This window comes from Daldinia decipiens (assembly GCF_022478715.1).
Source record: "Daldinia decipiens strain CBS 113046 unplaced genomic scaffold F4813scaffold_59, whole genome shotgun sequence".
Lineage (NCBI taxonomy): Eukaryota > Fungi > Ascomycota > Sordariomycetes > Xylariales > Hypoxylaceae > Daldinia > Daldinia decipiens.
The window spans coordinates 7,864-33,194 of record NW_026054602.1 but is presented as its reverse complement, the minus strand read 5'-3'; the positions used below and the strand labels follow the sequence as shown (position 1 = coordinate 33,194).

General features: G+C 40.3%; 9 protein-coding genes across 9 annotated transcripts; 4 read left to right on the top strand and 5 right to left on the bottom strand.

The window, feature by feature from the left end:
- The first annotated feature begins 496 nt into the window (after positions 1–496).
- On the top strand, positions 497–2,381 carry F4813DRAFT_290015 (FAD/NAD(P)-binding domain-containing protein). The gene is made up of 4 exons (XM_049240610.1): positions 497–724; positions 805–1,368; positions 1,421–1,489; positions 1,578–2,381. Exons 1-4 carry the CDS (start codon positions 704–706, stop codon positions 2,148–2,150), a joined length of 1,227 nt encoding a protein of 408 aa, XP_049094741.1. The 5' UTR covers positions 497–703; the 3' UTR covers positions 2,151–2,381.
- Positions 2,275–4,446, bottom strand: F4813DRAFT_376781 (MFS general substrate transporter). The gene is made up of 3 exons (XM_049245161.1): positions 4,136–4,446; positions 3,193–4,076; positions 2,275–3,138 (listed from the first exon to the last, which is right to left on the bottom strand). Exons 1-3 carry the CDS (start codon positions 4,283–4,285, stop codon positions 2,613–2,615), a joined length of 1,560 nt encoding a protein of 519 aa, XP_049094740.1. The 5' UTR covers positions 4,286–4,446; the 3' UTR covers positions 2,275–2,612.
- An 890-nt stretch (positions 4,447–5,336) lies between these two features.
- F4813DRAFT_400568 (uncharacterized protein) lies at positions 5,337–6,871 on the bottom strand (the record flags this gene model as incomplete). Its single annotated transcript, XM_049248284.1, has 2 exons — positions 5,337–5,938; positions 6,023–6,871. The coding sequence occupies 2 exons, from the start codon at positions 6,869–6,871 to the stop codon at positions 5,507–5,509; spliced, it is 1,281 nt and encodes a 426-aa protein (XP_049094739.1). The 3' UTR covers positions 5,337–5,506.
- A 1,740-nt stretch (positions 6,872–8,611) lies between these two features.
- F4813DRAFT_394321 (uncharacterized protein) lies at positions 8,612–10,070 on the bottom strand (the record flags this gene model as incomplete). Its single annotated transcript, XM_049247546.1, has 4 exons — positions 8,612–9,329; positions 9,392–9,533; positions 9,593–9,867; positions 9,931–10,070. 4 exons carry the CDS (start codon positions 10,068–10,070, stop codon positions 8,612–8,614), a joined length of 1,275 nt encoding a protein of 424 aa, XP_049094738.1.
- Positions 10,071–10,224: 154 nt separating this feature from the next.
- Positions 10,225–12,244, top strand: F4813DRAFT_289973 (uncharacterized protein). The gene is made up of 3 exons (XM_049240609.1): positions 10,225–10,475; positions 10,532–11,196; positions 11,252–12,244. The coding sequence occupies exons 2-3, from the start codon at positions 10,669–10,671 to the stop codon at positions 11,900–11,902; spliced, it is 1,179 nt and encodes a 392-aa protein (XP_049094737.1). The 5' UTR covers positions 10,225–10,475; positions 10,532–10,668; the 3' UTR covers positions 11,903–12,244.
- Position 12,245: 1 nt separating this feature from the next.
- Positions 12,246–14,021, bottom strand: F4813DRAFT_289965 (nineteen complex-related protein 2-domain-containing protein). The gene has a single exon (XM_049240608.1). It carries the CDS (start codon positions 13,919–13,921, stop codon positions 12,299–12,301), a length of 1,623 nt encoding a protein of 540 aa, XP_049094736.1. The 5' UTR covers positions 13,922–14,021; the 3' UTR covers positions 12,246–12,298.
- Positions 14,022–14,135: 114 nt separating this feature from the next.
- F4813DRAFT_376770 (LSM domain-containing protein) lies at positions 14,136–15,052 on the top strand. Its single transcript, XM_049245160.1, has 4 exons — positions 14,136–14,225; positions 14,283–14,354; positions 14,436–14,510; positions 14,570–15,052. The coding sequence occupies exons 1-4, from the start codon at positions 14,196–14,198 to the stop codon at positions 14,636–14,638; spliced, it is 246 nt and encodes an 81-aa protein (XP_049094735.1). The 5' UTR covers positions 14,136–14,195; the 3' UTR covers positions 14,639–15,052.
- A 2,412-nt stretch (positions 15,053–17,464) lies between these two features.
- On the top strand, positions 17,465–19,072 carry F4813DRAFT_289921 (uncharacterized protein). Its single transcript, XM_049240607.1, has 2 exons — positions 17,465–17,712; positions 17,765–19,072. The coding sequence occupies exons 1-2, from the start codon at positions 17,682–17,684 to the stop codon at positions 18,634–18,636; spliced, it is 903 nt and encodes a 300-aa protein (XP_049094734.1). The 5' UTR covers positions 17,465–17,681; the 3' UTR covers positions 18,637–19,072.
- Positions 19,073–19,426: 354 nt separating this feature from the next.
- Positions 19,427–19,768, bottom strand: F4813DRAFT_394316 (uncharacterized protein; the record flags this gene model as incomplete). The annotated part of the gene is made up of 2 exons (XM_049247545.1): positions 19,427–19,589; positions 19,650–19,768. 2 exons carry the CDS (start codon positions 19,766–19,768, stop codon positions 19,427–19,429), a joined length of 282 nt encoding a protein of 93 aa, XP_049094733.1.
- Positions 19,769–25,331: the final 5,563 nt, after the last annotated feature.

Sequence of the window (25,331 nt, the reverse complement as noted above, 5' to 3'; positions counted from 1 at the left end):
TCTCTTACTGCCACTGCATTTCCAACCGAATACTTTACTATATATAATATTAGCACCGTACTCTGCCCTATAGGTTCAATTTCGAAGAAATAACTTGACCTCGTAGAACACAGCGCACCAATTGTATAGCTCTTGAGGTTCGCGCTTCGCGACTTGACCTCTGGTGGCGTGACATTTGATCCCGGTTGATTGAATCTCCACCGTAGTATGAACCGCCCGGCAAACTGCGCCTAATGCCATACACGATACCGCCTCGCATGCCTCTTCGCGTCCTCCCACTTTCACTCATATCGGATGAATGACATCACCGTGGATGACCTTGTAGTCCACGAGTCCGTTCAGCCGGCCGTCTCAAATTGCGCTGGCTGCCTGCGTGGTGTACCCTACTCCAAACAATAAACATAGGCATCTCACGCCCCATGCAGGGAATTGTGTCTAGACTGCGGGGAAATCTATCGGCTGGCTCTATTAACCAGGCACATGGTTTCGGCAAGTGTACGAATATCTTCCCAAGTCGGGGTTCGGGTACTTTTAGGCTAGCAAGGGTAGGTGACTAAATGGTCGACGAAAGGATCTAACACGATCCAAGAGAAAATGCACCACCGTCAACACGTTTTCCTCACCTTCACCCCCCGTTCCATAGGACAGCCATCCTACCTATATACATCCTTCAGCAGACGCAAAGTCACTTGACCCAAGAATCATGTCACGGCCATTTCAAAAGGTAGAGTCCAGAAATTACAAAACATTCCCCCCCCCTTTTTTTTTCGTAGTCGAGACTAATATAAATATAACTATTATTAGGTAATTGTCGTGGGAGCCGGCCCCTCGGGTCTACTGCTTGCGCTGCTCCTTTCTAAACATGGGATCCCCGTGGAAATCCTAGAAGCCTCGCACGAGCTAGACAAGCAGCCCCGAGCCGCTATTTATGGTCCTCCCGCAATCCCGGATTTAAGGCGTGCCGGTGTGATCGACCAGATCCGCGAGAAGGGCATAAGTCCAACGTCGATGTGCTGGCGGCGCTTTGAGGACCACAGCTGGATCACCGGCATGGACGCCGCTGCGCTAGCTGACTACAACGGCGAGGACCTGCGCATTGCGTGTCTAGTATTGGACCAACTAGACCAGTTGATGCTCGATGAGTTTCTGTCCAAGTACGACGGCAAGATCAGCTGGAACCATAAGGTCACAGGAACGGGCCAGGATGACAAGCAAGCCTGGGCCGACGTCGAGACCCCAGAGGGCACGAAGAAGATTTACGGCGACTACGTCGTCGGATGCGATGGTGCGGGAAGCCAAGTGAGGAAGTCCCTCTTCGGAGACGAGTACCCTGGTTTTACCTGGGAGAGGCAGATCGTAGCGACAAATGTGAGATGCCAAACCCTCTTCTGACGCGACGACGGCTAACCCGAAGGCATAGGTCTACTACGACTTCTCAAAGTTCGGATTCAGAGACTCCAATTTCATCTTACATCCTGATCATTTCTACGTGAGTTATCCCGATGCCGCATCATACTTACAAGAAGCGAAAGGGGAGACCTTCCACTTTGGGAAAACTAACCGAGACGCGTATATAGATGGCAGCGAAGCTCACCGAAGACGGGCTCTATAGAGTAACCTATGGTGAATCACCCGGCCTAACCTGGGAGCAAATGCGCGAGCGTCAGCCGTGGAAGTACGAGATAATGCTGCCGGGGCACCCAAAGCCAGACCAGTACAATCTCGTCACCATATCGCCGTACAAGATGCACCAGCGATGCGCGCCGTCCTTCCGCGTAGGCCGGATCCTATTGGCGGCCGACGCAGCACACCTGTGTAACCCGTGGGGTGGCATGGGAATCACAGGCGGATTCGTAGACGTAGGCGGGTTATACGACTGCCTAGCGGGAATTTGGGATGGCAAGGCAGATGAGTCGATCCTGGACTTGTACAGCGAGAAGCGTATCGAGAAGTGGAAGACGGTAATCGACCCTATTTCCCAGAGCAACTTCCGCCGCGTGTCGGACAGCGATCCGGATACCCTTCTGGAGCGCGATCCCGTCATGAAGGCGTGTAAAGACGCCGAGGATGACCTTGAGAAGCAGAAGGAGATGTACCTAAATTTCTTCGACGTGCGATACGACTTTACGCAGCATTACAAGACGGCTTGATGAGGTATAGAGATGGCGCGTTGGGGGTATATACATGTTGTGCTATTGGTGTGTTAAATATATCTGCCTCTTCATTTTAGACTGTTTAGAGTAACTACATCAAATTTCATTTTATAATTATGAGTGTTTAGACCTATTGTAGTCCAACAGTGTTGATTTTAACCCATTTATATCCTCATGTTATTATACCATTAGTGCTCGCTGTGAACCTGAATATAACATGCCACATTGCCAAACATTCCTCAAGTTCCTCAAGCAGCGACAAGATTTTAGGTGATAAAAATGTCAGGTAATAAAAGGGTTTCCGTAGCCCGAGATCATATAACAAGGTAGGATATCGTTTCAGTACCGTAAAAATATACAATAGTGAACAATAAGGCTTATAACTTCGGTGCTAGCCTCTAGCCGATGAATGTGACCCCTCGTCCGAGCTTCTGCTAATACAATTAGAAAGGGGGCTCCCTATAAACTGGCTTTTCCCCTGGATTCGAATGGTAATGTCCCCGCGAGAAGTCCGGCCGCAACGAACAATGCGCCACTCGTGTAGACCGGGGCCGATGTCTCTAGATTGGCAAACATGGCAACAATAGGGGCCATAATGCCGAATATGCGGTTCGAGGTCGCAGTCAGTGCATTGCCGGTGCCTCGGTCCTTTGTCGGAAATAGCTCGGGTGTGAAAGCATATAAGACGGCATACATAATATTACTGGTAAAGTTGTAGGCGCAGTTCCAGCCCAGCAGGCTTGATGAGTTGGTCGCAGTAGTCGAGCAATAGAGGAAGACACCTGTTAAGATTGTGCTTAAACTTAAAGCGCCTTTTCGTCCGAAATGCGGTAGTTCGACAAGAGCGCCGCCAGCAAGAGCACCAGGTACACCGAGCACGGCGATGATGAGCGAGTTGCGGTACGTGATGTAAGTTGACCCGTCGCCAAAATCTACACCGCGAGTGCTCTGAATGTATGGGAGAAAAGCATTATACAATGGGTATCTACAAGATGTTAATAAGCGTGGAAAAGAAACGCGGCCTGCTCTTCGGACTTACCCGAGACCGATAAAAGCCCATACCACCATTAGCGCCCCTGTGCTATACGCCAGCTTCCCTGTAGCAAATAGAGACCGGATATGAGTAAGATTAATGCTTTCCAACTTACGCTTTACGGCATCATTCGCAGTTGCCCTATTTTCGTATCCGTCCGGTTCGCAAGCTTTCAAATCTTCGACGATCAACGACGAGGACTTCTTGTTTCGCCGTGCCACTTCATGGACTATGCGCACTGCTTCCTTATCCAACCCCTTCCCCATGAGATACTTGGGCGACTCGTAGATGGTGAAGCAGAAGAAACGAAGAACGAACATGATAAGCGTCAGCCCGCCCATCGTGATCATGAAATAGCGCCAGCCCATATTCTTGGCCCTGGTGCAGTCCGGATCCGTCTGTTGGCAGGTAAAGTTCCCCAGCAGCGGCCACGCAATCAAGTTAGCTATAACTTGGGCAAGGGCCCAGTCGATAGAGAGGATAGTAAGTAAGTATTGGTGAGATCCAGGGAGGAACTCGAGGAAGATTGCAGAGTCGACCGGTAAGTTGCCACCAACGCCAAACGACCAAAACGCGGCGAAGACCCCAATGGCAGCGAAATTAGGCGCAGAGGCAGCTATCATCCCCCACACTGCCGTTATACCAAGAGTTAGATTAAAAGCCCATCTCCGGCCAAAGATGTCGCAGCCAAAGCCCCAGAATACTGCCCCGAAGAGCAGGCCGATGTTCTGAGCAAGACTTAGCAGCGGAGGGCGCGACGGATGGAATTCGTTAGTGATAGACGTGAATATGAGCGACGTGACGATCGGCCAAAGATTGTCGGACGCCCAGCCGAAACCTACGACGATGAAGAGCTGCCATTGGTACCATCCCATGCCGATATCCTGAATCTATAACCCGAATTATTAAGAGGATACACCAAGAGCGGGTGTTAGAGAAGAACTCGTACCGCTCTATTCAAAACTCTCGCTTTGGCCTCGTATACGGGGTCAATTGTGCCCTTAGGTATCGTACTGGCATCCCCAATCCCAACAGCAACGTCCTCGCCCAGTTGCTGCTCGGTATTCGTATTACCCTTTTTGACTGAACTCTCCGCCATGATTGGCTCGCTTAATAGGCCGACTCTATGCTAAAATGACAATAGTAAGAAACAATTGTAAGACTAACAACGCCGACCCATAACAGAGTCTGCACTAAAAAATGGTTCGGCGGTCCGTAGCTAAAAGAAGCTTGATGCTTAAATGGAACTCTGGGGAAAGCCCCAAAAGTTTCAGCTGCGATCAAGTAACACAAGCTGCATATGACGTGCTTGGAGAATCCTTGCTCATAAATGGTCGGAAACGGTCATTTTAACTCAGGCTAAGGTACTTATACTTATACATTATGTACCTTGGAAATCACCCTCCAATTCTTAAACCCCCTATATTCAATGTCCGATTTGAAAGATTGTTTACAGGGCTTAATTATTATCAAGGCTGCTAATTTAAGCCATTCCAGGCTTGCGGCGATCAAGTATTCCTAGAACAGAATGTTAAAATCGCACAATTAAAAAAATAGTTTAAGGTGGAGGTAGAGGTGGTTAATGCCACAAGATATTGGCATAGTATGATAAGCATTGTCCTTATTTCTTTTTGCCTATATGGTGTTAACTACAGATTCTACACAGCTCACAGCCCGAGGTCAAGGAAGATGCCAAATAATGATTCGACTATTCGTTGGACTAATTGCCTAAGAAGCTTTTCCAGTGCATCCTTTTCTCGAGGTGATAGGTGATGAGGAGCCTCTCATCGACTTTGGAGATTAACAAGAGGTAGAAATGGGCTCTTGAAGTATTACATATACAATCAATCTTAGGGTTTTTTTTTAATGAGTCTTTGCTCCTCCATAGATGCTGCTAGGCTATTTGGGGAAAGTGCCAATGCTGGGCCAGCGCCAGCAGATGCAGCAGATCGATGCGGCTTGACTAATCGGCGGGCGAGATCCAATTTGGAAGTGTGTGAAGATATTAGAAAAAACTTCACCGGCCTTGAATATACTTATGGTGATAGGTATATGGTGTGCTAGGGGAAGGGAAGCAAGCGTTGAAGAATCCTGTGAAAGTTCCTAAGGAGGTAGACATCTAAAACAGGTAGTAGTATCGATACATTCTAGAACGTTTCAATATGTAGTCCCCCCCCTAAACGATGTGCTACCAGAAATATGTCCTCCAAAGTTTGGCAATAAGCTTGGCGCCGGGGAAATAACCCCGTCTTAACTATGCTACCTAGATTGTCCTGTTTGTCATATATCACACAGCCATGTCATATAGTCACTTGATAGTTCAGGCGACATCCTTCATCTCTAGCTTCCAATCCTCCATATCTAACCTCCCAGACGGCAACAGGGCACTCCTATCCTCGTCCAGTCTAGCATTCCGAAACCACACGTTTGAGCCTGACTCTAGAGTTCCCAAGCCCCTTGCTAGTACGACTACTAGGATAATGATGGCATGAGGAGCAAACGTGTCAGCAGCCGGGCAGCGGTGCGGGGCCAGGCTAAACGGTAAGTAGGCCTCTTTCATGTTATCCGTGAATTCTTCTGGCAAGAACCGTGACGGCCGGAATTGCTCCGGGTTGGTCCAGATATTGGGATCCCTATGGCACTTTTCGATATCGGCTATCTTTTCATCGTAAGTGATAAACGGGGGACTCCGAGGTCCCGTAAGTACGGCACGATAGACCCTTTTTGTTGGTGGATATAAACGAAGACCCTCCTATGAAAGTTAGCAGATGTCTATTCGTAAAATTTGAGTGTGGACGTTAATGTCTGCGGTAAATAGTTATAGGTGTTGACTTACCTTGGCGAAGTTTACTGCCATCGTTCGTATATCTTTTGATTTACTGCCCTTGAAACATTCCGGCCCTCGTTCGATAACCTTTCGGAATTGGTCTGCTGTCTCTTGGTCTACGTTCCGGAACCCAGCTGAGATGAATGTCAATAAAACGACGCGCCACATCGTCTCGTAGGCCGGGATGATGATATTTAGAGGGTGATCCTTGGCACTACAAGGGAATTTGTCTGGGAGTATTTGCCGCAGTGCCACTTCGAGCACAACCCGTCCTCCCAATGGGTATGATTGCGGCGTTGTTTTCGACTGTACCCAAAGCAAGTTAATTAATTCGGTCGCGATGTCTACGTCGTGAAGATTGACATTATTGGGATCCACGCCGAAGAACGCATGTAATATCGAAACGAACACGAGCTGTCTAACAAGAGCAGCTAAGGGCAATGAGTATCTTACGCTCCGATGTTGGAGTAGAATAAGATTTAGTGTTGTAGAGGCGGCATTGAAAAATTTAAGCCACTTTTTGGGCTTTGTCCCGTGTAATCCGGGTCCGACCTTTTGTATGAATCTCCTGTAGGTGATTACACTTGTAGTTGTGAACGGGTTGTCGATCCCGAACGCATCTAGCAGTCTTCCATTGGGTATAGCTCGGGCTATGAGCCGGTTCTGCAAGCTTCTGTCTTGGAGAACTCCGAAGCTTGCAACTGCTCTATGGTCTGGAATAGATTGCGCATTGTTACTTGGAGAGGGTCTTTGCTGCTTAGTGAAGAAAAGATAGTACAACATTATAAATATCAGTGCGAGAAACCAGGTGCCCAACCCGATCTTGATGGCAGCGATAATACAATAAGTTAGATTCATTGCTACAAATTTTACTCATTTAAGAACCCACGGAAAAGAATTATCGTCAGCGAGTTACTTTATATTCTCGGTTCCGCCTGTCAAAGCATATTTGACTTGCTACCTCAGGTCCCCAATCCAGTCTCGGGCAGGCACCGTTTCCTATGTTGGCGTTGAACAAAACAAACGGCCACCCCTGGAATCTGCCAGCAGCGTCTCGGCAGCTTGTGTTACACCCATCTCGAATCAGCGAGATGATATAAACGAATGGGCCGCTGGGAATATGGGACTTCAATGCGTTGAATATAATTGCAAACAGGTTTTGACCAACTACATTTCGGGGGTTTTACAATAAATGAGACATTAGTAAACATGAAGTAGAATAACTTACCTACCTGTCAAGGTAGCTAACTTGGTATTTGCATATTTTCCCATATCGTAAAATGAAAATTTGAATTTATTTTAAAGTTAAAAAAGCAAGAAAAGGGGTAGTCATATCGAGAAAAAAAAATAGGTAAAAACACAGACAAAAGGGGTTGATAGGTAATTCCACCGCCTCTAAGTACATACATATATGGTGGTCCATTCAAGCTGCCAGTTGGCCCCTATCCCAATGTGTCTTTACGAGGTGACGTATGATTTTTGTATTTCAAGAGATACGTACGTGATTGCAGTGTTGATTTGCCACGACATAGCAGCCACTCAATCAAAACCCTGTCGTGTATAGCGGCGCAGTTATTACTATCTGAAGAAAGGGATGACTTAAAATTACAGATCTCAGCTTAAAATTGAAACGAATATGCCAAACCTTTCCTTAGCTTCATACATTAAATAATAGCTACTTTTCCGTCTTAGTTAGCTACCTGCCTAAAGCTTTAAGTCCTGTCATGTATTAGATGGATGATACGACTACATTCGTCGTACACTTAAGGATAGGCACTTGGGAAAGGACAAGAAGTGACATGTTAGATAAGGCTGATTTTAATCTACCACGATCTGTGCCACACCTGAGTCTCGACTTTTTATTCATAACAAACAGCAGCATAGCTAGAGACACACCTACAAAGGCATAGCTCAAATTGGCTGATAGAATATGCGTAACCCTCATTGTTATAGATAGTTGATATGCTACCACCGCATATAGACAGACGGCCGACAGTGAATATGATATTTACGCATTAAGCTATGACATTTTTGGATCTAGCTTGAGGATAGCGCCAACGTAATCTCCCCTATTGTGTCGTATTTCCTCAACCCAAGGCTTCCGGGAAGATAATCGCATGGTAGAGACCAAGGTCCAAGGTGAGTTGTCACCTACCGTATTGTGTTTAGTCCTCTATGAAGTATCTCCTTAGTATTACGATATAACGATGAGCACCCACCAAACGTCTAAGCAAGGCCTTCTAGAATTCATAGCGCTAGAATAGCAACGCATATGTATAAATCCGCTGGACCCTTGGGTATCCGGCAGGCGGAACGTTCCCCGAACCCGTCTCTATGGTATCTACTAGTCTTGTAAGCTTTCTCAAAACTCGCTCGCTCTAGTTCCATTACGAAACATTTCGAAGAAGAAAGTAATATCCCTATAGCCGAAAAACGCCCCTTATATGCATGCAGCGACGCATCTTGCCTAGTATCTGCCAACCCGTTCGAATAGACGTTTTCAATCCTGTCCTCTCCCTTTACCACCTAAACGCCAGCCTAACCTGTAAATGTTATTCGTGATGATTCCTACGACCCTAGTTTGATCCGCTGCCTATTTCACCTTAGGGGGCTTTGCGTCCTGTCCCGTATCATTTTGAGACGAAAACTAGTGCTCTTCATGTCAAACGCCTCCGTCTTCGGGTCCCACCACGCGGTGACGTCGATTGTGATAAAAGCGCGCGGGGTTGTAATTTCTACAAGCCCGGCCACGTATATCGCTCCCCGCGGAGGAAAGCCGCCGATGGGTCGCCACGTCTGTAAGAAGGTTTGCTTAAATGCAAGCCATGGTCCACTGGTATGTTCTTGCGTAGTCTTGATACCGTATATGTCTTTGGCGCTCTTGGGTTTGCCTGGCTCGGCGTTGGGGATGATTGGGACCGGACTACTCACCCCCGAACCGGAAGAAGTTGTCGAGGACCTGGGATCTGGTGTTGTTTCAGCAGATCTTTTCTCGACAGGAGAAGTCGGGTCCGTTGACGAACTACCAGCTGCCCGCGTATTTGCAGGTGACAGAGACTTTGGGGTTTTAGAGTTGGGCTCTTCGGTCGACTTCTTCAGCTTTTCGACGGCCTGTTGAAAGGAGGTATCCGGATAAGTAGGCGCATATCCAAATAGCTTACCAAAATTCGAAGCGTTCTGCCTTAATAACGCCCCCGAGAAGCTCCATAATGACACGGTGAGCGTACTTGGCCAAAGAGCACGTCGCACTTGGATAGCAGTCACGGTATCGACAGTCTCCTCTGCGATATAAGTACCGTCGTCGCCTATTGATATTCTGTAAAGAAGGTTTAGACTTCAAAGTTAACAGCGCATCGTTGGGGTGGAAATGGGGCGTACCCTTTCCGAACGAACGTCGGTGGTGGCCGGGATGGGTACTGTATGTCGAGCCAATACCGTCCTAGTTTCATGTTCCCGCCGCATCTCCGGAGAAGCATGGGATGTGTTGATGCGGTTTTGCAAACAAGATCAGCGAGTCCGCCTACGGTTTTGTCAGCCAGTGTTCCTTTCCTCCCCCTTTGAGTGTGTAAATTAGCCTACTCTGAATGCCCCTAACTTTCTCTCTATTCTTACTAACCCTGACAAAGGCTTGCCACTCCGGATCGGTGCTCTTGTAGGGTTCGGACGGGACCATCCTCATGGTAAAGGGAAGCGGAATGAATATGGGATCGTATTCTGCTTCTTCCATCTCTTGCCGTTCCGCCTCAGTTAGGTGCTTTTCTTGATCGTCGAGCCACCTACCGAGGGTACTAAGAACAGACGACGTATATACTTGGTAGCACATATAGTAGATGCACCCAGCGACTATAAAATTCCTGCGCGATTCAACTTAGCATTCGTGGCGACGACTGAAAAGGCGGATGATTGACGTCGCATACATTGGCTTGAACCATTTTCGCCGGATATTGACTCTATGCACATGGATAATTTGAGAACTGGGCCGATTTGACTGGTTAGCCCTTGCGGTAAGGGAAAGGATATTCGGCCGCAATCGCAGGAGTCGCAACATGGAAGGCATTGCAATCGAGGCGCGCCCGGTATAGACGGCCGAGGAAGGGGAGAAACGTGACAGTCTTCTACCGAGGGGTGGACGAAATGGTTGAGAATTATTCCTTAGAGGTTACCCGTCTTCTGCGTCGCATCGATCATTTCACGACAAGCCTACATCGAAAAGATACTTGAGAGGAGTGTCGACGTCTAGGTATAAGTTATAAATTAGCGAACGAGGCAAAATACTAGCTTTTACAAATAGTGATTTAGAAAAGCCATGGAACATGTGCTTCTGCACTGGAAGTTCGAGACCCTGACTTTCTAACTTTCAACTTTCAATACGTACGTCGATCCCCACCGTTGAACTGAAACAGTTATAACGCATATTCGTACTGTGCCACGTGCATTCGATATTGTCTTTGTTATACGTTAGGTACATACAAAGGTATCTTATCATATTCATATATCACGTGTTGATTGGACCAGTAGTCTCCAGATTATGCATATGCATTCTTCGGGGTTTAACTAGACTCTCACGTCCCTGAGACGCAACAGCGTCACATAAACCCGTCTTCGTCATCTCCATCACATCAATAACAGCTTCGGGATCAACCAATCTCGACGAAATGAAGCTACACAGCTTCTTACTACCGGCATTAGCTGGCATTGCCACCACCCGCGCCGAAGGCCAACAACAGAATGCCGAGGCCTACATCATCAGGCAACAAAAGACCACAACTATCTCGAATCCTCCCTCGATACCAAACGAACTCGCCCGAGCTATCCTCCTCCAGCGCCTTAGCACCCTAGAGCAACCCGCATCTCTAGGACAGCTGCCCGAGTCTCTTTCTCAAGATGAATCTATATCTTACATCAACCAGTTCGGAAAGGCACCCCGGCCACTGTTTGGAGAGATCAAAGACGCGAACGAACCTCGCCAGCTCGTCATTGCTTTCTCCGGCATCACGGCTGGTAAACGTGAGGGCTTTAAGGGCGCCATGCCACGTGTACCTCTCGCCTTCACAGCTCCTGGACTGAGCCAATTACCTGTTGCTGGCAAGAAATCAAACTGCGCGTTCGAACAATCCATCGATTCCGGTAACGAGAAGTGCTGGAAAGGAAAGACGCAGTATCTCGAATACGATGTTACCAATGTATGCACCGTCTCTTTTCGATCAGGCATATTCGCGGCAAACTGACTAGCAACAGAACAAGAACGCAATCGCACAACTGGGACAAAACATCGAGTCCCTCAGCGCCCAAGCCCTCGCCGGCAAGCTTGAAACCACCATCCTCCTGTTCGCAGCCCCCAGCAGCGAATCCGACGAGCTCCGCCGCCGAGCGGTCAAGGAAGAGAAAGTATTAGCCGAAAATGACGACATCATCAACATTCCCACGGCCGATTCCACCGTCAGCCACCCCGGCGCCAATGCCGATAAACCCTTCCACGCCTTCGGCTCCAGCCTAGAATCCTCAGCCGCCGTATCCCGTCCAGCGCCCGCCCCCATCCTGCCATCCTGCTTTACCTCGCACAACGCGTGCATCACCGCGACGGACTCGTGTTCGGGCCACGGGCAGTGCGTCGATCGATGGGGTAAGGTTGACGGGGCTAAAAAATCGTGTTTTTTCTGCCATTGCATGGCTACCAACGAGACTGACGCTCGCGGCAACATTGGCGTGTACCACTGGGGCGGCTCTGCTTGCCACAAGCGCGACGTTAGCACCCCATTCTGGCTCTTCGCTGGCGTGTCGATCGCCCTCGTTGCTACTGTTGCCTTTGCTATCGGTCTGCTATTTAGCGTCGGAGAGGAAAAGCTGCCCGGTGTTATCGGAGCTGGTGTCTCGCGGACTACAAAGTAAGGTAGATATTTCGATATATCTATTCATTGCTGGTTGACGGTCTTTGGAACGGGATAAGGAGAACGGGATTCGCGGTGGGAGTGATCAGAAGGGACGAATAGCGAAGCAAAGGACTCAAGCCGTTGTGTATATCACGTACGGCCATAATGCACATGTATCATACGTGTATCGATACCGAGGATAAACGAACGAACAATCGATCGAACAAACGGGCGCTGGTTAGCATATCTGTCTCCACCGTCCATTGGCGGTTCTGAGAAGGTTATTTCATTTTTGTAAAGGCTAGGTTCATAACATCAAGATCCATTCAATTAGAGTCGCGTTTCCTTCCGTCTTTGAAAGTGATTACCGTAGTATTCTAAGTGTTGGGTATCATAACATATTGTATCTATCATATTACATATCCATTTGCGACTTCTGCCTCACCGGCGTAGTCCCTAAGCTATCCAACCCTCTCTGTCCGGGCGTACCACCACTCCTCGCTTGATTTAAGAGAGACTGCGCAGCTACAACGTTGTCTGTAGTAGCAGTACCACTCACCATAGCATCCCCATTCTCATTACCACTACCACTACCACCACCTTCACCGTTCGCTGCGTTCGTATCAGCGGCCCCAGACATTAACATGCGGTACCTCTCGCCAGCCTCATTAAGCAATCTCTGCACCTCCGGCTCGCGCTTAAGTATATCCTCCCTCTCAGCGCGCAACTCCTCAATGCGCCCCCGCAGCCGCGCCATCTCCTCTTGCTTCCGACGCATGCGCGCCTTAAACTCCTCGACTAGCACGCTGAGATCCGGCAACGGCGTAATCCGGGGTATAACCGCGAGCGGATTACTTGCCGCGGCACCGAGACGTCGCCGCTGCTGCTCACGCTCCTCGGCTAGCCCGTCCATTCCCGCGCGTGTCTGCGCCGCCTCGTACGCGGCCCGCCGCTCGGCTTCTGAGTCGTCTGATTCGTCGTCTGAGCCCCCTTCGGCAGCCGTAATTAGGGAGGCCATTTCTGCGCGGCGGCGCCGCCGGGTTTCCCGCTCGGCTTTCTTGCCCAGGGAGAGCCCGCCATCCTCGACGAACTCGTCGAAGCCCTCGCCTAGGTCCTCGTCTTCGGCGATTAGACGCGTGTCTTTGGTGGATTTAGGCTCGTGCCGTCGCGACAAGATGGTCAGATATGAGTCCCCGGCCCCGCGGTCGTCGTCAGAGAGCGAGATGAAGTCGTCGGTGTCTTTACTTCCTTCCTTGGCTAGGCGAGCGCGTCGGGCTTTTTTCTCTTGGATCTCAACTTCGGTTAAGATCGGAGTCTTCTTGGGAGATGTTGGGTGTATTGTTGTGGTGTCTACTACTAGGGCGCCTTCGAGCTCGGATGGGTCGAGTATCATCTCGTCGTCGGAAGTAGGTTGTAGTTTAGAAAGGTCCTGGGGCGTATTCGGAGTGGATTCTTGCAGCTCGGAGAGGTATTCTTTGCTATATCGCGGACGGCCATCGTCGGTATCGTTGGAACGCATGGGAAGCCGGCCCAAAGGCAGGGTTTTGGCAATGCCCTTCTTGTAAGCGCTGTTTTCGGCTGCGGCATGGGCGAGCGTTGTAGAGCGTTTGGGTGTAAAGACTTCCTCTCCAAGTATCATGGAATCATCGTCCCCGGGAGTTTCCTCGGTAGGAACGCCAAACGATAGACGTGAGCTAGATGCCCTTTTCTTCGTCTTGCTAGACCCCGACCTTCCTCCTAGCGGCGGTCGAATTCGTAGGGGTACATCGCCATCTTCGTCGTCTTCTGCTCCCGCATTGGTATTTGTAGATACGGATTGTTGATCGGAGGCTATATCATCTTCAAGCTTATCGGCATTTATGCTCTTCCGTAGAGACGAGTGCTTAAATGGCTTATTGCGACTTGTTTTGAACGAGGGCTGTAATGGTGGTCCCTGGGGTTCTTCTGGTGGATTTAAGGATTCGGCTGAGAGTATATCTTCGTCGTCATCTTGAACCGTGATCTTCCGTGCTTTTCGCTTGGCTCCAAATGCGCTCATTTCGTATAGTTATAGTGATTCGTCCGTTCGCTTAAGTCTCCCAACGAGTTGGTTACGAGGTTCTAGATATTGAAGTTTAACAAATGAAGGCTACTATTTGCTTTCTACCCTTTGTACTTCGAAGCTAGGAATTCTTATCGATAAGGAATTGAGCTATGACATTATCTTATCAGCGTACCATGAGCTCGGGTTCTTTTCGTCCAGTCAACAGAGGTAACATCTTTCCTCCAGCCGTCTTCAATTTCCATCACACACTTAAATAAATATTGTCAAGATGGCTCCCGCACAACCAGAGCTCAAGAAGGTATGTTATTCCAGCATCCTTCAATTTGCAGCGCCATGCTTACTAAACGTTATGTAGTACCTCGATAAGAGACTGTTCGTCCAACTGAATGGAAGCCGTAAAGTCCTCGGCATTCTTCGCGGCTACGATGTAAGCTATCCAACACCTTCCTCCTCATCTACGCTACACATTTACGCGTTATCATGTACACAGAGGCTGAACTTTACCTAGGTCTTCCTGAATATCGTTCTGGACGATGCTGTAGAAGAGAAGGACGGAGGCGAGAAGGTCAGATTAGGGATGGTCGTACGTAATTATGGTACCGACGTCGCGAATACCGACACAAACTAACTGCAATATTTTAGGTCATCCGAGGCAACTCCGTGGTCATGCTAGAGGCATTAGAGAGAATCGGTGGGGATCGCGACAAATGAGCACACTGGGACACGGCATGCGCAACAAATTCGAGCACGATCCGAGTTGAATACCCATATGAAAGCAAGGCAGGTGTGCATTTAGCTAGTTTTGTTGTCCACAAAAACGCCACTTGATTCCAGGAAGTGGGCCTCTAGAGTCCCGAGGGAACACATACCACGGACGAGGCGGGATCGACAATTGCATTAAGCAGACCGGCGCTTCATGCTCAATAATTTCAGGTCTGCGATCTCTTTGAGATCGGTTACGGGGTTTATACCACTTGCTATCAACGCCAACAACGATATTTGAGGCGCTTATATTAATCAATTGACAATGATAACCCATCACCGTTTTGAATTGGCACGTAGAGAGTTCTACAATATGATCCTTTCTAACCACCACGAGCTTGCAAAGTATTTAAGGGTCAAGCAAAGTAGTGCAACATTTTCGAAGTTAAGAACGCGGTACTAAGACCTAAAGTCGGTTGGGAATCTCAAACCCAGTAAAGCTACTATTGATGACCCCTTTAATATCATAATCAAAAAGCCTACGTTATATTTCCATGTGACCAATCCATCAGATAATTTAGGGGCGAAGACGGTGATGATTGATCGGCTCCGAGTCTTAAGGGCAATTGGTTTTATCCTAAAGACAGATCTCAACCGAATGAAGCGTATCAATCCACCTAAAGTGCCGCGTTGGTAGCTATTAATTCAAGTAAAGATGGACAATGAAGGAGAAAAGGCTCATGAAAGAGGCATGAAATAACGTGGGAAAGTTAAGGGCTCAGGTCTAATCAAAGAACTATTTTAAAAGGTATAAAAATCTCACATGAATAAAAGGTTAACCTAGTGGTATGCCAGTTTGTAGATGTAGTTGTAACGGTGAATAAGTTAGCAACTTATTCAAACTGAAAGCATAGATCCATCTAAGATGATTTTGGTAACCTCAGGTAGGCAGTTATTGTATTTGCACATTCTTACATCAGAGCCGGGATTTTTAGTCAACTCTTCTCTTGGTTATCAAGTTACTCCGAGTTATTCTTTTATAGGTTTGTTGGCTCCTATCATCACCAGCAAATCGCTGAGGATCAAAGAACCTATAATATCTTCCTTGGCTTGCAATGATAGGATCTCGCAAGGTGTCTTTTGACATCTCTCGAAGAGAGAAACAAAACCCAGCATTCGAAGTCAGACCCCAGTAGCGTATTACATGTCTTGTTCACTGCCCGCGATAGGCAATGCCATGTCGGAATACAAAGCTTTTAAACATGGGGTTACTTAGTTTGGAGCCATGCTGTATTAATAAATAGGCGGATGGTGTGAATAGCTAGTTGAGATGCGGAATTATGATGTGTACTGCTTCATCACGAGACCCTGTGAACTCGGGCTGCGATTTTGAACATTGTACCTCTTGGCTAAAGTCTCATGTAAAAGGGTTGTAGTACCATACCTTTATCTTACAAGCCACCACAGCATGATCAGGATTTAGCAAGATATTAACATGTAAAAATAGTAATAACTCTGTAAATTAATATTTACAAAGAGCGTTCAGCATAATATTACTATAAATATTGGGCAGTTAAAGACTTAGAGCCGCATGTAGCTTGAAGGTCTGCCTTAAATACGTTGGTCTACGCCCAAGACTCTAGTATATATTTTTTGTATGTTATGAGCCAACAAGTGGCAAACCTGAGCCTATCTTCCAATCCCAAGATTCGAATCATGTGGGAAAAGAGTTACACATGTCTTATAAATCAACAACATAAAGGACTACACTCCTTGTTCTCACATAAAATAGAACGTTTTTATCTCGGACCTGTCGACATCGGCTCGTTACTCGGTGCGGTCACACTACATAAGTTCAAGTTGTAAAGATTGCAATAGGTAGCGCTTTCTAGACGATTACCTAGTAACTATTTTAGATCGCTCTCATAAGATATACGGCTATCCCGTATGCTATAATCGCCAAGTACTTGGGAAGATGTAATCAATCCCAGATTTTTTAAGACCTTGGAATATTTTCTCTTATAGGTGATACATAACAAAAACATGCCTGACTTATTTTTGGATATCAGTAGCTGTTATTGGGAAGACGTGAATTGTGGCGGTCAGACAGAGGCAACCAACCCGCGCCTCATACCAGGGGTTAGCAATATGAAGCACCTTGTCTTAACCTGGCTTCAGCTAAAAAGCTATCTAGGTGGTCATAGTAGTGCATGACGAGAAATTATCCGAAACGGACAAGCCATTCTAAATAAAGGTTCAAGTCGATAAAAATTTCCATCCATCGTCGTTTACCACTTACATGCCTATGTAAGATTTCCAGCCCTACCTGAAGGAGGATTCAACAACCCGGAAAGTAGCATAATTACGTACGGTTCTCATGGCCAATTGGAGGCCCAAAAGCGGTCAGCCACCTGAAAGATCTACGACCCCTACCTAGGTCCCGACCTGGGTTAGCCGCATGCCGCAACAACGTATCCGACCCAAAGGATATCGTTACTCTGTCCAATCGACGGCGTCGCCGCAAGTAATCAACCAATCACTTCTCAAACACTACAGTGTCGAAGCAAATTCACCCAAGTCCCCAGCTTCTAAAGCAGGCTCCGAACGCATGGGGTAGACTGAGTGGTTGCGCGAGCTATCTCCAATCATCATCGCAAATAGAGCGGCATCTGCGGATCCTGAAGAAGGTCGAGTCGAATAGAAGCTATTAATAAACCAATCGAACGGGCATTATAAGCGATTGCGAAGTGTGACTTTCATATACGTGCATATGTATGCTCCGCCGCTTCATTCCCCGGTTAGAACCAAGAACGCACGCCGGACACGAGTATCACCCGGGACCCGGTTTTGCTTTGTGCGGTGCGACTATTGCTTACATACTTATATCACGCAGAGGTCTCACACCTCGATGCTGACCCTCGCTTTCGAAGATGCTTGATAGACTACAGCACTGTAGCGGTATGGCTACATTGATCTCTACTAACCCACCGAGACTCCGGCTTCTCCATCTCATTCATTCTCTTCGCATCTGCATGGACGGGCTGCTGGCATCATGACTTATAACGACATAGATATTCCGTTACGTGCGTCTCCCGCAGCTCTCCGTTTGCGAGTATGTGAGCTGACTGCGTCTAGCTGCATTCATTGCGATCGACTGGGCAGGCATGACGGTTGCTCTTGTTCCGATAATTCTTCGTTTTTGGTTACGACCTATAGAATCAAAACCGCGAACAGCAACGCTCAACCTCTCCGACGGCCTCGTGCTGCTATCGTGGCTCTCTGGCATGGTGCTAATTAGCATCAACACCTGGAAGAATAATCTCCGACAGCGGTATATCCATCTTCCGCCCGATGAGCTCTACTACGGAGTTCCAAGAGAATTATCCGCCAACCTCCTCTACGTATCCTGGATCTCTCTATTCTTCATTTACATCTCCCTGTGGGCCGCCAAGTTTTCTCTTCTCGCGTTCTTCGCCGATCTGCTGCGTCTAACCGAGAACCGAGCTGCTCGCATCATGCTTATCTGCGCAAGCGTATTTGCAAGTTGTACCTTCGTGCTGCACATGGTACTGTTATCAGCATGGTGTTCTCCTGTCAGCGGTAATTGGAACATCGACGGGCATCTATGTTCTGCGGTTCACGATATTAGATCCGTGTCTATATCCACGGCTTCGAACATCTTCACGGACCTCATTATCCTCATTATCCCTCTCTTTGCATTGTGTACCATGGGCCAGGAGCGCCGGGAGATAACCAAGACACGGATAGGAAAAGCAGAAATAAGCGGGATAGTATTCGTGCTATGCATGGCAGCGTTAAGCATCGTAGCGGCTCTGGCGCGATGGATAACGTTGATGCTGGTCCGAAATGCACCTAAAGCCGACATAACTCACACCATTGACGTATGGGCGTTGGTGGAAATAGTGGCCAGTCTGGTGGCTGTCTGTCTGCCAAGCTTGCGGTCATTCCTTAGGAAACGAAGACGGCGTTTTCAACAAATTAAATAAGCACTCGATCTGCGCCGTTAAATATACCCAACTCGGCTAATAAAATATCCCTTCTTCTACAAGTGACCGTGTAGCGAAGTAGTGACACTTTTGAAAAATGCATAAAATATTCAGGGGGTGAGTATCCGAAACTCAACTCTATCATATCGAGCTCGGTCCAATGCATCATAGGGGATATATATCACTAACAAATTGTGCGGTGCTTGCGGCTCCGCACTACGGTCTAAGTGTTAGCTAGGTAAATAAATTTAAGCTTGAATGTTGGAGTGGTGGGTTTAAACGAGGGAATCAGCCACGGTGATTTCGTAGTTACTCATCGACGAACTATCCGACATCTAGTTTGAACGGGTATTTATAACGTAAATATTTTATGATACTTGTATTAAAAAAGACTCCTGTCTATAAACGGATATTCTTACTGCGATCATTTACATTATGGCCCCGGTGCCGTGATAAAGTCAAAACAGTCATCTATGAATATACGCCCAGGCCATTCAAAAGGAAAACAAAGCACAAACCCATAGCTGCTTCATCTAAGGACCGGTCTAAATGGTTCTCGTGTATCGTTTCTAGCATTCTACTACTGGAGGATAATTTCCTTAGGGAAACAGTTACTTGAAGATACGGGTTTCGAGATATACCTCTTGCGGAAGGTAGCCGTAAATTACATGTAATATTAGAAAGAGAAAGCGAAAGCGAGTAGTTGACTAGAGGAAAACAAACTAGAGTAGAGATGGGCTTCATTTATCTGACTATTCTTGACTTTCATATGCTCTGATTTAACTATGCCTCACTTCTTTAGCTTTTGATATTCAGGCAAGGCCCATTGTGTCATCCAATTCGACTCGAGGACTTCCGCCGCCGTGCATCGATCATCCGGGTTAAGAGCAAGCATAGGGCGGGGCGTGTCGTAAATAGCTAGTTCTGCTCCGGGTGAGACTACTTGACCGTACCTGTCTTCCTATATGTTCTCTATGTAGTTTTTAAACTTATAATCCCACGAGTCAACATACTTAGCACGCTCGGGTATCGGATCGCGGGTTTCTGTATAATATTCCGAGCGACTTTCCCATTTATCCCACCAAGAGCTCGGCATGTCGGTCGGTCCAAAGAGATCAACGTATTCCGGCATAATTTGTTGACAGTTTTAAGGCGGTCAGCGAAGAGGTTCGGTCTGCTTAGGAGATTTCACATACAAACACCCAGGGAAAATATGCCCTAAGTTTACGAAGGGTTATTGTGGCGGATTTTTTTTATAAGAGAATGGCGTTTAAAATAGGTAGTAGAGTTGCTTAAAATAGAAAAAAATTACTATATTAAAAAGTGTCCTTATTAGTTTTTGCAAAAAATTAATTTTAAAAAATATAATTAAATAAATTTTAAGAAAAATAAAATATTATCACGTAATTAATACGTATTAAATAAGCATTATATAAGGTTTAATTAATTAAGGTAAAATTATAAAAACGTATATTATACCGTTATTTTATATAAAATTAAAGATTTTTAAATCATTTAATATAATTAATTAATTTAATATACTTTTTTAAATATAATCGACAAGTTAATTTAACTTAAAATATTTTAATATTTCTTTATTATTTAAATTGTTAACAATTTAATTTTAACTTAAAAAAAGCTTTTAATTGCTTTTAATTATTATTAATATGTATTTTTTTATTTTATAATTATTTTGTTATTTAACTTTTATAATTATTTTACTTATAAAAGATTTTTAATATTTATTAAAATTAATTAAGTTTTAAATTTTTTATATAAATTTTTTATAAAGGTTTTAATAAATTTATTTATAATTATATTTTTTAAAATAACGTAATTTATTTTAATATAATTGTTACATAATTAATATGTATTAAATAAACGTTATATAAGGTTTAATTCATTATATTTTTAATGATTTAATTAATTAAAGTAAAATTATAAAAACGCGTGTTATACCGTTATTTTATATAAGATTAAAGATTTTTAAATTATTTAATATGGTTAATTAATTTAATATATCCTTTTAAATATAATTGATAAGTTAATTTAATTTAAAATATTTTAATATTTTTTTAATATTTAAATTATTAATAATTTAAATTTAATTTAAAAAAGACTTTTAATTATTTTTAATTATTATTAATACGTATTTTTTATTTTATAGTTATTTTACCATTTAATTTTTATAATTACTTTATTTATAAAAAATCTTTAATATTTATTAAGATTAATTAAGTTTTAAATTATTTATATAAATTTTTTATAAAGATTTTAATAAGTTTATTTATAATTATATCTTTTAAAATAATATAATCCATTTTAATATAATTTTATTAAATCTTTTAATATTTTAAAAAAGATTAAATATAAGGTAATAATTAAATAAAGATTAAGTGTATATTAATAAGCGTACGGTAAAAGAAAAGGAACATATAATATTAAAATAAGGTTATTACGATTTATTATTATTTATTATTAAGTTGTATATATGTGGGTTAATTTAAAAAATAAATCTTTTTAAGTTTAACTTTATACATGTGGTGGTATGTAATTAATTTATATAATTAACTATTTTTTATATTTTAACATTAGTAAATTTTTTCTTTTTCTTTTTTTTTTATATAATGTAATGATTTAAATTAAAATTGTAATATCTTTAAATTTAACCTTAAATTTAACTTTGTAATATTTTTAAATCTATTATATCTCATTATAAAGTTAAGGTTAAAACTAAGGTTAAAGTTAAAGCTGGTTAAAGTTAATTAAGGCTTGATATTAAAGTATCGTAATATCGTAATTAATAACATTATAAAGGTTTAAATAAGTTAAAATGGTTAAATATTATAATATTAAAGTAAGGATAAATTATTAAGTTAGGGATAAGGTTATATTAATCGATTTTATTAAGTTGAAAACGAGATTATTTTGGTTAATTTAAGGTTATTTTTAACCAATCTTAACCTTGTAATAAAGATCTTTTACGATGTTGATTTTTTTATCCGGTATGCCATCGTTTAAGTTATACCTTTTATCTTTATTATACTTATCGTTATATATTTTAACATAACTTATAACGCTTTAAAATAATCTCATTAACCGTTTATATGTAATAAGCTTATCGGAAGTTACTTATAAAATTAATTATACCTTTTATGATATTAACTCCGATGTTATTAATAATATCGGGATTAATGTTTTTTATAAGGTTAGCTTTAATATCATTAATAATATCGGTTATGTTTATAAAATCGGCTTTAAAGTAATTAGTGATATTAAAATTAATGTTTTTTATAATATCGAAATTGTTATTACTGGTAGGTTAAGTTATATTACTTATACTTAAAGCTTTTATAATATAGTTTTATATAATTTATTAACGTAAAAAAGGTTAATTATTAAGATGAAATTATTAAAATAATGTTTTAAAAAATATATACGTTTATTTATTAAAAATATTAAGAATTTATTTATGTTAATTATTATTTTTAATATTTTAAAAATAAGTTTAATTTAATTATAATAAACCTTGTGATATAATAAATGGTTTGTTATAAGCTTTTAAAACGTACGATTAACCTTTTAAAAGTACTTTATTTTTTATTTTTTAAATTTTAATATAAAAGCTTTTTATAATTTGTTATTATATACGGTATTTTTAAACATTATAAAGGTTTTAACGTAATAAATATTAATTTACTATATTGTAATTTTAATTTTGTTAAATATTATAAGGTTTTTATTTAAAACATCGTTATTAATATATTTGTTTTATATTAAAGCTATATTAAGTGGTGAATATAATGGAGGTGTATAAAAATGCGTGGTAAATGCGGATCTTTTAATTTAATTAAAAACCCCGGAATTTTAAAGTAGTATAATAACCGGGTAAAGGTTTATTATCTTTTTTCGTTAAAATTATATAATATACGTTTTTTTTATCCTTTTTAAAGACGTAAAAAATTTAATACCGTTTTTGCTTTTTTTTTCTTTATTAATTTATAATCTTTTAACTATTAATTAATATAAAAAAGATTAAATATAAAGTAATAATTAAATAAAGATTAAATATATATTAATAAGTATATAATAAAGAAAAAAAAATATATGGTATTAAAATAAAACTATTATAATTTATTATTACTTATTATTAAATTATATATATATAAATTAACTTAAAAGGTAAATTCTTTTAAACTTAACCCCATGCACGTGGTAACATGTGATTAATTTATATAATTAACTATTTTTTATATTTTAACAAATATAATTAATAATTATATGTTGCACGGTGCACGGGCCTCACAGCCGTGGGTGTGGCGTAACCGTTACACCGGTTATAAGTAATTAAAGCATTAACCACTTTTATTATATAAATATTAATTATAAAAAAAATGTGTTTTTTATATTTTATATTAAAAAAAGATAAATCTTTTAATAATATTTAAAGTATTATATATATTTAAATAATATTAATAATATTTAAAGTATTATATATATTTAAATAATATTAATAATTTTTTAATAATTATAAATTTAATTTATGTTAATAGGTATGTATATAAATAAAAATAACAATAATAATAATAAAGTAATAACAAGTAAATTAATAATGTTAAGATTGGTATATTAAGATATTTAAAGAGGGAAAAATCTATTTAAAGTTAGTTAGGTATATTATATTTTTATATTTTAATAATAGTAAATATTTAACCCTTTTACTTAATGAAATTAAGTATTTTATTTTTTTTTATTAGCGATAAGAGTATTTTATTATTAATAAAATGTTTTTATGTTAATGTTATATAATTATTATTTATTTTGTTTTCTTTTTACGATTAATTAATTGTAAAATATAATTAAATAAATAAAACCTTAAGATTTATATTGATGTATATTTATATTAGTTTAAATATATATTATTACGTATTTATAATTGTATATATTTGTAATAATTAAAGAATGAAATTATAATGGTTTAAATTAAAAATTATTTTATAAATGGGGTTGTATTAACATATAATATATTATTCCATTCCTAATATATCCTTTTTTATTTTTTATAATAACTTATGTTTAAGTTGGTATTAATGATTGGTTTTAATAATCTATTATTATATTAATTTAATATTGTTTTTAATTTTTCTACATTTTATTTATCTTTTTAAGCGTAAATTAATTTGATTATTCTTTATTAATGTTTTTATAATTTTATTTAAAAATGCCTTTATTATTATATTTATTAAATTATAATTATTATATATTTATTAAATATTATTAATTTCTTTATTTTTATATGATTATTTTAAAGTTATAAAATCAATTATTAATTTCTTTTTATTAATATTACCCATTTAAATAAAATATTAATATAGTAAAAAAGAATTTATATATAAAATAAAAAGGATTATTAAAAGGTTTAATTAGTTTAAAATAGTGTTAATAATATTATAAATAATGTAGCTTATATTAAAGTTTTATATCATTTCGTAAATCTTATTAACGAGTATATTATATGTAACGCGTTTATATTTAATAAATGATTAATAGATAATATTATTAATAAATTATATTTTATTATTATAATTTATAAATTTTTTATTATTAAATATTATAATATAGTTAATTTAAAAATTTATATTTTTGTTATTAATAAATAAGTTATTTATGAAAACGTATAAGCGTAGGTTTTAAGGGTTTAATTTTTATAATTTACCTGCCATTTAATCTTTACGTTAAAGATTTTAATTTTTTTTAATTCAGGTTTTATATATTACATTATTGTGGAATAGTTGAAGGTTATTTTAAGTTGGTAAATAAACGTAATATAAGTATTTTTTATACGTTATTTTATGAATTTTTTAATTATGTTAAATGTTTTTAAGTTTAGTTTTTCTAGTCTTTTAATTTATTTTTTTTGGATAATAAAGATTATTTTTTTATAAACCATAATTTATAATTTATTAAAATCTTTAATTATATTTAGTTTTAGAATTTTTTAAGGTTTCGCTTTAATACCTACCTTTGTAAAAGCTTTATCTTTTTTAATTAAAAATTTTATTATGCTAATATTTAATATATTATTTATTTATAAACTTATAATTTTAAATAATTAATTTAATTTTATAATTAATAAGTAAAGGTTAAATGTTAATAAGGTTATATTTAATTTCTTTTAATAATGTTTAAAATAAATTTTAAACTAATATATATTTAATTTTACAAATCCGTATAAAAATTTAATTATTTATAATAGCGTTTTTTTAAAATATTTATTTTTTAATTTTAAAGATAAGCGTATATATATTATCCTTTATATAAAGGTTTTAAATTATGTATATATTATAATAATATCTTAAATTATTACCTTTATATTTTATTGTTATAATATAAGTATTAAAACCAATATTAAGTGTTGGTTAACGCGTTAAATTATTAAAGTATATATTATAATAAAGTTTTTGTTAAGATCTTTATAATCTTATACCATAAATCGTGATTTCTCATATAATGTTAACATATTCTTCCCTTTAACTTTATAAACCATATAAAATTTAAATATAATTACACCTTAATAAAATATTTCGTTATATATTTTAAGTTGTAAGATATTATTTATAAAAAAAATATTAAATTCCTTTATATCAAAAGCTTTATATAATTTTCTTAACGTAATTATCTTCTTGTTTAATTAT

Coding starts and splice junctions, on each gene's coding strand:
- F4813DRAFT_376781 (XM_049245161.1), bottom strand. CDS start 4,285: ATGGCGGAGAGTTCAGTCAAAAAGGGTAATACGAATACCGAGCAGCAA. Junction 4,077..4,135: donor CGAGAGTTTTGAATAGAGCG/GTACGAGTTCTT, acceptor TTCGGGTTATAG/ATTCAGGATATCGGCATGGG. Junction 3,139..3,192: donor TGGGCTTTTATCGGTCTCGG/GTAAGTCCGAAG, acceptor AACATCTTGTAG/ATACCCATTGTATAATGCTT.
- F4813DRAFT_289965 (XM_049240608.1), bottom strand. CDS start 13,921: ATGAGCGCATTTGGAGCCAAGCGAAAAGCACGGAAGATCACGGTTCAA.
- F4813DRAFT_290015 (XM_049240610.1), top strand. CDS start 704: ATGTCACGGCCATTTCAAAAG. Junction 725..804: donor TGTCACGGCCATTTCAAAAG/GTAGAGTCCAGA, acceptor AACTATTATTAG/GTAATTGTCGTGGGAGCCGG. Junction 1,490..1,577: donor TACATCCTGATCATTTCTAC/GTGAGTTATCCC, acceptor ACGCGTATATAG/ATGGCAGCGAAGCTCACCGA.
- F4813DRAFT_289921 (XM_049240607.1), top strand. CDS start 17,682: ATGACTTATAACGACATAGATATTCCGTTAC. Junction 17,713..17,764: donor CGACATAGATATTCCGTTAC/GTGCGTCTCCCG, acceptor GACTGCGTCTAG/CTGCATTCATTGCGATCGAC.
- F4813DRAFT_289973 (XM_049240609.1), top strand. CDS start 10,669: ATGAAGCTACACAGCTTCTTACTACCGGCATTAGCTGGCATTGCCACC. Junction 11,197..11,251: donor TCGAATACGATGTTACCAAT/GTATGCACCGTC, acceptor GACTAGCAACAG/AACAAGAACGCAATCGCACA.
- F4813DRAFT_376770 (XM_049245160.1), top strand. CDS start 14,196: ATGGCTCCCGCACAACCAGAGCTCAAGAAG. Junction 14,226..14,282: donor CACAACCAGAGCTCAAGAAG/GTATGTTATTCC, acceptor AACGTTATGTAG/TACCTCGATAAGAGACTGTT. Junction 14,511..14,569: donor AGGTCAGATTAGGGATGGTC/GTACGTAATTAT, acceptor GCAATATTTTAG/GTCATCCGAGGCAACTCCGT.